The 12,042-nt window shown below is 42.8% G+C and overlaps 1 protein-coding gene across 1 annotated transcript; it reads left to right on the forward strand.

Annotated features, from left to right (window-relative positions):
- Positions 1-247: 247 nt before the first annotated feature.
- Positions 248-8,752, forward strand: LOC125543861 (protein ROOT HAIR DEFECTIVE 3). Its single transcript, XM_048707355.2, has 23 exons — positions 248-482; positions 1,418-1,567; positions 1,679-1,745; positions 1,853-1,955; positions 2,414-2,484; positions 2,576-2,639; positions 2,735-2,800; positions 2,939-2,986; positions 3,075-3,137; positions 3,232-3,288; positions 3,474-3,632; positions 3,713-3,781; positions 3,874-3,965; positions 4,673-4,751; positions 5,542-5,704; positions 6,445-6,569; positions 6,689-6,951; positions 7,026-7,122; positions 7,201-7,362; positions 7,516-7,620; positions 7,822-7,916; positions 8,009-8,105; positions 8,202-8,752. The coding sequence occupies exons 2-23, from the start codon at positions 1,420-1,422 to the stop codon at positions 8,424-8,426; spliced, it is 2,418 nt and encodes an 805-aa protein (XP_048563312.1). The 5' UTR covers positions 248-482; positions 1,418-1,419; the 3' UTR covers positions 8,427-8,752.
- The last annotated feature ends 3,290 nt before the right edge of the window (positions 8,753-12,042 follow it).

Here is a 12,042-nt window from a genome sequence, read left to right on the forward strand (position 1 = left end):
ATCACGGCTTCCGTGGGCGGCGCAGGGTGACTCGATCGTAGGAGGCTCGGGTTGGCATGGACGGCCACCTTTCGGCACCCAAAGACCCAGATTTATGATGCATGCAATTTTTAGAATTCCATTCCATCCGTGGCTGTTGGATTTATATATATATATATTTTTTTTGCATCGAATATACTGTACGTGTGTATATAAGTATAATAAAATCATACTGTATGTACGCGTCGTGTCGGCCTCGGCCATACCCTCACCGAATCCGAACATTATTCCTCTTCTTTCTCCTTCTGCTTTCCCGTTCGTATTTACTCCTCTCCTTCTTTTCGAAATTCACAAATTACGAACCTCCCCATAAAAGCCACGCCTTCGTGCTCCTCCTCTCTCTTCCTCCTCGCCCCCCACCCGCTCTCGTCCCTCTCCCCCGTCCTTCGCCGCCGACGCCGACGCCGACTGCCACACGGGGGCCCTCCAGCGCAATCTCCACGGTGCGTATCCACCCCCCTCTCGTCTCCCCCTCTCTCTCGCTGATCCGATCAACGCTCCTCGGATCGCTCCCTGACTTTGTCCCAGGGTCCCGGATTTCGATTCCCCACCTGCTTTTTTTTTGTTGCTCCTCGTGGCGCACGGTGATTCCTGCCGAATAGGCGACCAGATCGATGCGGGGAGCTGCTCCAATCCCCTTCGGTGGCGCCGGGCCGCTAGATTCAGCTGGCTCCCCGTTCGGTGTTGGGGGTTTATGCCTGTCGGGCGATTCCGACCCGCAGCGCTCGATTCGCCTCGAGTCCGGGGCGCGTGCTTGGATCGCCTCCCGCTGGATCGTATCGAAAGGCTGCGCCTTTTTTTTAGCTCCCCCCTCCCCCCCCCTGATTTCGTGATCTCTCCGGCCGTACGATCTCGCTAGGGTTAATGATACTTGCGGCAGCACTGTCACTGTAAGTTGCCGTAGAACTCTCCTTCTGGGAGCATATAGGATCATTTGATCCGCGTAACATGTATTCCTGGCTGGGTTGTTGTACGTTCTGCGATCTGTAGTAATAATTGTAGTAGTGAATCGTAGTTTGACCCAGAGGAAAGCCGTATGAGCGCACGCATCCATCAATTTGCTCCCTCAGTACAGTATTAACATTTGACTGCCTATAGCTCTCTCCCCCCATTTAATGCTCCCGCTCATTTCACAGGCTTAATGCAGTAATCATCATCTGATAATTTCCAATACTTCTCTTATTGACATTTTTTTTTGTACATGCTCCAGAAACTACATTATTGAAGGACTTGAACTAGAATCTGCGTGTCTTATTTATCCCATCCGTTCTTTTAAAAAAATCTGAAGGCTCTATGCGTTGAAAATCACACTCTTCACTTCTTGGTGTCCCATTCCCTAGCTTAAATGTGATAGTCTCATACGTTTCCTCTCTTGCAGAAATGGAGGACCCCTGTCTTTCTACGCAGCTTATTGATGGAGATGGTGTTTTCAATGTTTCTGGATTGGAGAGTTTCATGAAGGAAGTTAAATTGGCCGAATGTGGGCTCTCATACGCTGTTGTATCAATAATGGGCCCACAGAGTAGTGGTATGCGACACTCTTTTCCTCATCGTTTCCATCCTGCTTAACTTTAAGCCGTTAGATGTTATACCATTGGTCTTCAATCCCTCCCTCCTACCCCATCCGAATCTTTTGCAGGAAAAAGTACACTTTTGAATCATCTTTTCCGCACCAATTTTAGGGAGATGGATGCTTTCAGAGGAAGGTGTGTTGGCATTCTTCTTATATGCCTTCTCTATATATGCTTTCGCGGCTTTGATGGAATCAATTTACCCTCTACGCCTATTAACTAGCATTTATTTGGAACTTCAGGTCACAGACAACCAAAGGTATATGGATGGCGAAGGCCCAGAATATTGAACCGTGCACCCTTGTAATGGATTTGGAAGGCACTGATGGAAGAGAGAGGGGAGAGGTAATGAAAATCAAGAATTCCCCAATTCAGATTTGATTGAACGTGCAATATCACAGAACACACATGTTAAGATTCACCTTTTCCCCCCAAAAAATTACTAGATGAAACATTTTCTTCCTCCAATTTCATAGTTCTGAGTTAGGGGGTCAGCCAGGGCATCTCCAGTAAGCCACATTATAGCTCTTCCAGTTTGCAAGCCTGCAAGGCCCCTCCCATCGGTTTCTTGCATCATATTGCCAACTTGTAGTGTAAGGAGAGCTCTAGTTTGAGTAAACTTTATCGTATGTTTCATGTTTGTGTCTGGACTTCTGCTTGTAAGCTCACAAGCTGAAGCTAACCCCGACCCCTGTGATTGCTTGCACACATCAGGGTATGAGATGGTTGCAAGTTACTACGTTTTGCATTATGGAGTTTTTTATTCCACATTGTATTTGCCTAATTCATCCACAAAATTTCAGGATGACACAGCCTTTGAGAAGCAGAGTGCATTATTTGCTTTGGCTGTTTCGGATATTGTGTTGATCAATATGTAAGTTTGTTTTTCTAAGTGATGGATGTTGAACCTATAATTCCCTAAATTGGACACTATATTTAATTGATCGTTTGCTTTTATTCCTTAGGTGGTGTCATGATATTGGGAGAGAACAGGCTGCGAACAAGCCTCTTTTGAAGACTGTTTTCCAGGTTAGTTTGTTAAATACGCAGTGGGGTGTTTCTGTATTAACTCTTTAGTGGTGTGGAGGCATTATTATGCCCTAATATTTCTTCTGTCTGTACAGGTCATGATGAGATTATTCAGTCCTCGCAAAACAACAATGCTATTTGTTATTCGTGACAAATCAAAGGTGAGCACTGGCAGGGTGCATTTTAGGATGCAATGAACTATGATATTTTCCAAAGCAACTGCCAGTAATCTTTTTTTTTTACTTCCTGAACCTAATTTTGTGTATGGTGATATATACAACCTTTCTGGTTTTAAACAGACACCTTTGGAAAATCTTGAACCTATTTTAAGAGAAGATATTCAGAAGGTAATTTACTTCCTGGTAGCCTGTGTCCTACTTAAATCTGACATTCGTTGTGTTTTCAGTATGCTAAATTGTTTTCATCTGTTTGCAGATATGGGATGGTGTTCCTAAACCCCATGCCCATAAAGATACTCCACTCAGTGAATTTTTCAATGTAAAATCCATTACCTTAATTATATTTGTTTGTTGAACTTGTATGCATCTGCTAGATTTACTCACTATCCAGAGTATATGTTTTCCACATACAGGTGCAAGTGGTGGCCCTTAACAGTTATGAGGAAAAGGAAGAGTTATTTAGAGAGCAGGTTGGTGTAACTACAATGTCTATTACTATATGATACTCCCTCCGTTCCAAAATCGATGACTCAACTTTGTACTAACTTTAGTACAAAGTTGAGTCATCTATTTTGGAACGGAGGGAGTACTAGGTAGATGCTTGCTGCTGATTTTCTTAGAAATATGAATAACACAATACATTACATTTCTGAAGGTTTCCAACTTGAGAGATAGGTTTCAACAGTCTATTGCTCCTGGTGGACTTGCTGGAGATCGGCGTGGTGTTGTTCCAGCATCAGGTTTTTCATTTAGTGCTCAGCAATTTTGGAAGGTTATCAAGGAGAACAAAGACCTTGACCTACCTGCTCATAAAGTGAGTATCATCCTCCATTTTCTAATTCAGCTATTGACATGATGAATATTGAGATATTTTTTTATGCATCAATTTTTTAGGTTATGGTGGCTACTGTGCGTTGTGAAGAAATCGGCCATGAGAAAGTTGCCACTTTTACAGCTGATGAGGTGATTATACTGTATATTATTAAGCTTAATAAATGCTGCATAGACTCATAAAACCAACTGATACTATATATTTATATGTATTATGTATAAAGGAATGGCAACAATTTGAGGAGGCTGTTCAAAGTGACTATGTACCAGGTTTCGGGAAGAAAATCAGCAGCCTGCTTGATAGATGTTTATCAGAGTGAGTTCATTGCCTTTTTATGGTCAATAGTGTTCCCTTTATTCTGGTTTTGGTATGTCCGATGTTCAGAAACTTATGTGGATTGGTTACAGCAAAATTTATCAGCCAGGCTGGTTGGTGGTGGGATCTCAAGTACCAGTCAGTTGGTTCTAGATTCTAGTCAAGTTGGTGAAATACATAGTCACACATATTTTCAGTAAATTACTGCATGCCATACAGTTAAGAACCCTGCGTGTGTTCCTTTTGTTTGTATCAATAACAAACACTGGCCATCCCAGGTTCTGGCCACCGGGCCACCCTTACGAAGGTGCAATTCTCCTTTTACAGGATATATGGCCCATTAGTTAGCCTAATTTCATGGGTTAGTAAAGGCAGGCTGATTCTTAAGTAATCGGGCAACCCCCCCCCCCCCCCCCCCCCCCCCCCCCCCCCTAATATTTGGTTCACCCTCCGCTACTGATAGCAAGCATTTCACGCCAATTGAGGGTTGGGTTCTGGCAAATGGAAAAGCAGCCCATAAAGCATATTTAGTGTTTGCTATAGATGAATTATTTACTAGGTTATACCATCCTTCTGAGATGCAAGCCGTGCATATTTTTTTGATGGAAAACTGTAAGGGAGACCTCAACAGTTATGTAATGAGTTACAAAATAAGGTCTCGAAACTTTTCCGTGGCTTCAATTATTTTGATTTTGGTTAAATTGCAGATATGACATGGAGGCTATTTATTTTGATGAAGGTGTCAGAACATCAAAAAGACATCAACTTGAGTCTAAACTCTTGCAGGTTCCCCCTTATATTTTTTGGTCATACTCATATATCATCCATTGTATCAACTGATAATTACTTGTTCCTCACTTCCAACCATTTAATCAACAACCGGCATGCACACTTGTGGTATATATGCCATGAACCAATCAGTCATCTTCGTACACAGATGCATCCAACCAGTAATCCCTAGTTAACCCTGAGGGCAAACCTTTATGCTAATTTCATACTATTAGTGGAACAACATCATACCAGTATATCTTGAAACTAACTCAGCGAGAAAATCTTGATGCAAATATTTTAATAGAGGTGCCATATTTTGATAAGAGATTAGTAGAAGAGTGGAATATTTTGTAGTAAGGGTGTGTTTGGATCTATGGACCACACTAAGCCACATCAATTTTTTGGTCATGCCTGATATTTTGGCTCTTGCTTGGATGATTGCCAATATTTTGGCATGCCCATGCTCCATAGCAAACTCTAGTTTATTTTTCTTGCCAACATTAGCCAAAACATGGGCAGCCAAAACCTTGGGAAAGATATTGGTTAGCTGGATTTTTGGTGGGTTAGGTTGGGGTCAAATCAAATACACCCTAAAACTAAAACCTAGTCCAATAGAAGTTTTCCTGCCATGTATATTATGTCCATAGATTTTTTTTCTTGATCCTGACTATAAATTTTATTCATTGTTCTTATCTCATGTTCCGTTCACTGTTTAGTTGTTTTGTCTTGGATTTATGCATTGTCGCCACAGTTAAGCGCTCTGTTGCATGACATAATTCTCACATGAATGCCCTTTCCTTGCCAGCTTGTCAATCCTGCGTACCAATCCCTTCTTGGTCATTTACGGACTAGAACTTTAGAAGCATTCAAAGAGTCCTTTGATAAGGCCGTTGAAAAGGAGGGATTTGCTGTTGCTGCTCGCGATTCTACCCAGATTTTCTTGGAGAAGTTTGATAAAGGATCTGAAGGTATGTCTCTAGAAATGTTGGTAATGTATTTGCCATATGCTTGTAGGAATCAGTGATCCGCTGCCGTAGGAAGTAGGAAACCAGTCAATTTCAGGTACTGCTGGTTTATTAGGCTGTACTTGGTGTCGAATTGGCTAGGTTATTGCAATTAAACAGGAATCTAGCGTGCATCTTTTGAGGTTCAAATGTAGAAAACTAAACAGCCCAAGAGTAATCAATATTCCAATTCAGTCATCCACGGAACCAACTATTCGACACTGGATGCTATGCTTAATTTTATAGCATTTAAATGTCTCAAATGGCAATTATGTGTCACATTCCTGTTGGGAAATGGTACCGGCCAGACGAAGCTGGGAGTAATTTGTAAATATGTACTCCCTTGGTTCCAAAATAAGTGTCGTGGTTTTAGAACCATGCCACTTATTTTGGAATGGAGGTAGTAGTAAAAACTTGTTAGAAACATCAAAGACTTGCTGTTATTTTTCTGCCTTTTATGTCAGCTTTGAGATACATACACTACTGATTGTCTGAGATACTGCTCTTGCTAGAAGTACTAAATTGGTGACAGCATTCAAATACCAACTACAACTTTAGTGTACCAAAAGCAGCGACAAGTAATATGGATCGGAGGGAGTAATATATTAGCTAGTATTGAACACATACTTTTAAGTATACTATGGTTACCCTTAAGGAATGTTATTTCTTATCTTATTGTCACATATCTGGATATTATTTGGCAGATGCTACCATTCAACAAGTGAATTGGGATCCCTCGAAAGTTAAGGATAAGCTTAAGCGTGACATTGAGGCTCATGTGGTGTCAGTTCGTGCTACAAAGCTTTCTGAACTTTGTGCCACATATGAGGTTGCTTGCAGTTTCCAATTCCGTTTGTTTCTCTAATCAAATGATTGGTGTAATTGCCAGTCTGTCACGAAAGGCACATGTATCTTTCTTTTTTTATAACTTCAGACCTGTGGTTTCAGGGCAAACTTACCAAAGCTCTTGCAGAACCTGTTGAAGCTCTTCTAGATTCAGCCAGTGAAGACACCTGGCCAGCTATTAGAAAGCTTCTTCAGCGTGAGACAAAAGCCGCCGTTTCAGGTCTTGAATCTGCTATTTCAACTTTTGAGCTTGATGAAGCTACTGAGAAAGAATTGCTCTTGAGGCTGGAGAATCATGGAAGGAGCGTTGTTGAATCAAAGGCAAGAGAAGAAGCTGCAAGGATCTTGATCCGCATGAAGGACAGGTGAGTGCTGCTTCATATCTAACTCAGAGAAGGTGACATCTTCTGCACGGAACTAACTGTGGAAAAGTTTACAGGTTCTCGACGTTATTCAGTCGTGATGCCGACTCGATGCCAAGAGTATGGACAGGAAAGGAAGACATCAAAGCAATTACTAAAACTGCTCGTTCAGCTGTACGTAAATGTTAATACTGTCTATTTGAAATAGAAGAACTCGTTTGAGAACTGAAACTTGAGACTCCTCTGTTACAGTCCATGAAGTTGCTTTCTACGATGGCTGCAATTCGGTTGGAAGAAGATGGTGACAACATTGATACCACTCTTTCCCTTGCTCTAGTCGATGCTGCGAGGCCAGGGACTACAGATAGAAGTATTCAATCGCTTGATCCACTCGCCTCCAGTTCATGGGAAAGGGTGTGTGGGCAATGCATCATATATATATATATATATATATATATATATATATATATATATTTATTTATGCTTGTGTGCTGAAGCAATACACTGTTCTTTTTTACGTAGACCAAGTTTTGGTACTTGCTAAATAGTTGTCGCTATTATGAACAGGTTCCAGAGGAGAGAACTTTAATCTCCCCTGTCCAGTGCAAGTCTCTGTGGAGGCAATTTAAAGCTGAAACTGAGTATACCGTCACTCAAGCCATAGCTGCTCAGGTATCCTCATAAACAACATTTCAATAACTATTCATTTTGTGATACCCGAAATTATTCGGTTGTTTCCATGTCAAAGCTCTCCTGTTTATACTCCAGTACTCCAAACCATGTATACTTCTGGAGTTCTTTTTAATTGAGGTTGGTCTACATGGTTTTAAGTGTTGTACACTGTCATTAACCATTTACTGTTCCCCACCAAAGGAAGCAAACAAGAGGAACAACAACTGGCTGCCTCCTCCATGGGCGCTCGCTGCGATGGCTGTCCTTGGTTTCAATGAGTTCATGACATTACTGAGGTATTATTTTCTTCTGTGTACAGAAACATGCATAAGTTTTGGTTAAGGCATCTACACAATTGATATGACCGGGAATTAATTTGTTAAAACAGGAACCCATTTTACCTGGCCGTCATGTTTGTAGTTTTCCTAGTCGGGAAAGCCATGTGGGTACAACTAGACATTGCCAATGAATTCCGAAATGGATTTGTAAGTATTGACCCTGCAGTTCTGTCATGCTACTATTTTTTGCGAGGAAATGACATCTGACCTAGTATTATTATTTATTGCTTGAATGTTACACAGCTTCCAGCTCTCCTTTCGCTGTCGACAAAATTTGTTCCGACAATTATGAACATTCTGAAGAGACTAGCTGATGAGGGGGCAGCGCCCGCAGCCCCAGAGAGGCAGAGAGAGACGGAGCTCCAACCAAGGAATAATAGTTCAAACAGCAACGTGACATCAGCAGGTTCCTCCAGCTTAACCTCTTCAGAGAATGGACCTGAATATTCAAGCCCGGTAGCACAATGATGAGTGGATCCCTAGCTTTTAGCTGAAAGCTCTACTAGCTGTAGCTGCAACGGTTTGAGCCTAGGAGATTGAAGTGCCTTGCGGTTTTTGTACGCTCGCTTGCCCTTCCCAACCTGATGTATGAAAATTATGTGGAAGAGTCCACAGCTGTTATATAAGGAATTTTGGGGCTGGGAATCGTTTGTAAGAAACATTGTAGAACAACTTCCGTTTCACTTTTATTTTTGTAATATCTTATATGATGGTTGTATAGAAGATTTGTGATTATTTTTGTTATATCCACCCAACCCATGAGGACAGGAAAAACAAAGTGGCCCATTTCTACACACTATGGTATATGGTTGGTTGCATAGATTGCAATTTGTGCGTATCCATTTGTAGATGTTTTTGAACTCTGGATATTCGCGTTTCTGTGATATTTTATGTTAATACCGACCAGTAGCTACAGCTTGAATGTACATTTTGCATGATTAATATATGTGCTTCACGTGATGATTTGTTCGACATTTCATCTAGAGCTTATATAAACTGCGCAACTGCTGCACAGAATGAAACAGAACAGTGCGACCATCTCAAAATTTGGTGCTCTTGGATTCTTAGACTGGTTTTTCTTAAACAGTGGAGCTTATAAGAATAAACAGTCTTTTATTAAGCAGCGGTGCTTATTAGAATAAACAGAAAATTGATGCTCTTGGATTCTTAGACTGGTTTTTCTTGAGCAGTGGTGATTATAAGAATAAATAGTCTTTTCTTAAGCAGCGGTGCTTATTAGAATAAACAGTTTTCTCTTAAGTAGCGGTGCGTGTTTCTATAGCAGATTCCCAGCTAAGCTTCTGTTCTACACAAAACACCGATGCATAAGACAAAACTTAGTTCGTTCTGGCAAATATCTGCCTAAGCACATCTCCAAAGGCTAATTTGACATCCTATTTGTCCACGGACACGTCTGGACAGTGTCCGGGTGTGTCCGCTTTAAACCCTGCATATATGATTTGTGGGGCAGCCCATCCATAAGTGATGCGGAGCATCCTATGGTCATCCCCATGGACTTATCATCGTCTTATCAAGAGCCAAGAGGACCCATGACACGAGCACGAGTTAGAGCTCTCGAGAATGAGGTGACCTCCTTTCTTAGTGATATCTCATATGATCCCTTCGAGACATGTCTACTACTTAAAGTCGAGATGTTGTGCATGATCAGGTATCAAGAGGACCCTCCCGAAGATGCACGTGAAAACGGACAAGCCGCCAAGTCCACGAATGAAGAGGAACGCCGAGAGGAGAAGAAGGCAGCTCCAGGACCCGGACATCCGGCCCCAAGTCCGAACATCCGGCCGCTGGAGACTTCAACTACAACAGCCTTCCAGCCGCCGCGCATCTACAGGCCCCGGACATCCGGCCACAGCCCGGACATCCGGCCCGGACCGGAAATCCGGCCTCAAGCCCGGATATCCAGACACCACCAATCCAGAGAGTAGCAAGGCCAGCGCCTCCAGCCCGGACATCCGGCTACCCCAGCCCGGACATCCGGCCCCTCGTGAGAGCCTGGACATCCGGCCCGACGCTCGGATGTCCGGCGCCGCCTGCGCACAATAAAAGGCCGAAGCCCATGTACCCTTTAGCCCCTAGACTATATATACTCTCCTCCTACCTACGTTTTAGGGTTAGCAAGGGATTAGCTCATATTTGTGTGAGAGCTTTGCTCATCCACTTGATTACCTTCTCCTCGGAGATTGCACCTCCTTCGGAGAAGATCCCCTAAATGGATTTAAGACCCCTTTACGGGAAGAACCTCAAGACCTCCTCACGGAGAAGACCGGCTACCTTTGTATCGTCCTTAGTTGTCCGTGGATCGTGATCTCTTGTGTACTCGAGGATCTAGCACATGTGTGACTATTTCTTGTTGGTTTAGTGATCCTCTCGTGTTTCCCCTCGTGGTTTCCCTCGTGTTCTTCGTGTTCTTCGCGGGATCCGCTTTGTTCGTGAAAGATCGACCGTATAGGGTTCCACCCTACATCATCTTGGTATCTAGAGCCACGTTGATCATGATTTCGGAGCCTTCCCGTTGTGTTTCTAGCCTTGTTTTTGTTGATTTTGTCCCTAATTCGAAAATTCCCCACAAAAATATCCCCAATTTTTTTTGTGATTTGTTGGTGTGATGAAGTTTTATTGGATTTGATCCGCGGATTTCATGTGTTGCAAGTAGATCTAGCTTTCCATCCACTTTCCCCCAATTTCCGTCCATAAATTTCTCCGAATTTTGCCCGGATTTGCCACCTTCCACGCGGAGTTCGTCCGGATCCAGAGCCCGGACATCCGGCCCGACAGCCCGGACATCCGGCACCCCGGACATCCGGCCATCCGACCCCTGGCAGCAACATCTCCATCCACCGCCCCGTTTTCCATCCATATTTCGCCAAATTTTGTTCCGGTTCCCACATACACTTCCGCATACCACCACCACTTCCGCATAGCACCGCCATATACAACATACACCACCATCGCATACCATTTCCAACTCCGACAATTTTGTCTCGTTTTGTCTTGAGAATTTGAGTTGCGGTTCCGTGTACTATTGTGTTTCGTCTATTTAGGTACTGTTCGACATCAACATCACCGCCGCTCATCTTCGCCATGGACGCGTCATCGACAACAACCACTTCACCATCTTGACACCATACCGTAAGCAAGAAGCGGTAACCTCATCTTGGTATAGTGATACTTCAATCTTGCCATTACATTGATAGCCATCATAGCCTTACTCTTTCGCGTCGCTTACCCATCGAGACTAGCCTTTGAGTATTGCCGGCAAAGTGACTTGTGCACATTAGTGATCATACTTCCCATAGCATACATACATCATTGGTGCATATCTTCGTATCATCTCTTGTGTCACAAGGTTGTCATCGCATACACAATTGCTATCTTGGTTCGTGAAGCATTGCATGAGAAAAGAGCTCAAACAACAAAGAGCCAAACAAGCTTTTAAGCAAAAGGGAAAGATAAGCAAAGAGCTTTTAAGCAAGAACCATAGCATCATACAACTTTAAGATTGTCATACTAGATCATCTTGGATCATAGCAACGAAACACCATACATAGAGCATACTTTGGATAGAGGTCGTGGCATTTTTGCTTAGTAGGTTGTGCACAAGTCTTCATATCTGCCTATTGTGCAATCGTGCTAGCGTCTCTCTAGTGTTGTGCAACAAGAGCATTTTCGTGGATTCCACATTTTGGCTCATCCTTGGTTGCACGACCCCACTTATCTCTTTGCGTGTGTGTTTCCGTGTACCTTATATTGCTTGGTCTACTTGTTGCATTGCAAACTTGCGAATCTTTTCCAACATTATTGAAGTTCACTAACAATTGAATCAAATTTTGTGCCACCATCCTAACCAAGCTCCACCATAAGCTTTTCCTTGTGTAGGCGTGAGAAACCGACAAGAATTGGTACCAATTGTGCTATTTCCTTGTTCCACATTGGAGTGATCATTGATCCACCTTCAACTTCGGTCAAGGTACATTTGGTATACGTTCTTCTCTTTCTACCACTCACATTTTTCTCTTGGAATGATGGATAGGCCAAGTACTTCTACCAACCCACTCTTCATTGA

This window comes from Triticum urartu, chromosome 3A (genome assembly GCF_056163025.1).
Source record: "Triticum urartu cultivar PI428250 chromosome 3A, HENAU_Tu73, whole genome shotgun sequence".
Taxonomy (NCBI): domain Eukaryota; kingdom Viridiplantae; phylum Streptophyta; class Magnoliopsida; order Poales; family Poaceae; genus Triticum; species Triticum urartu.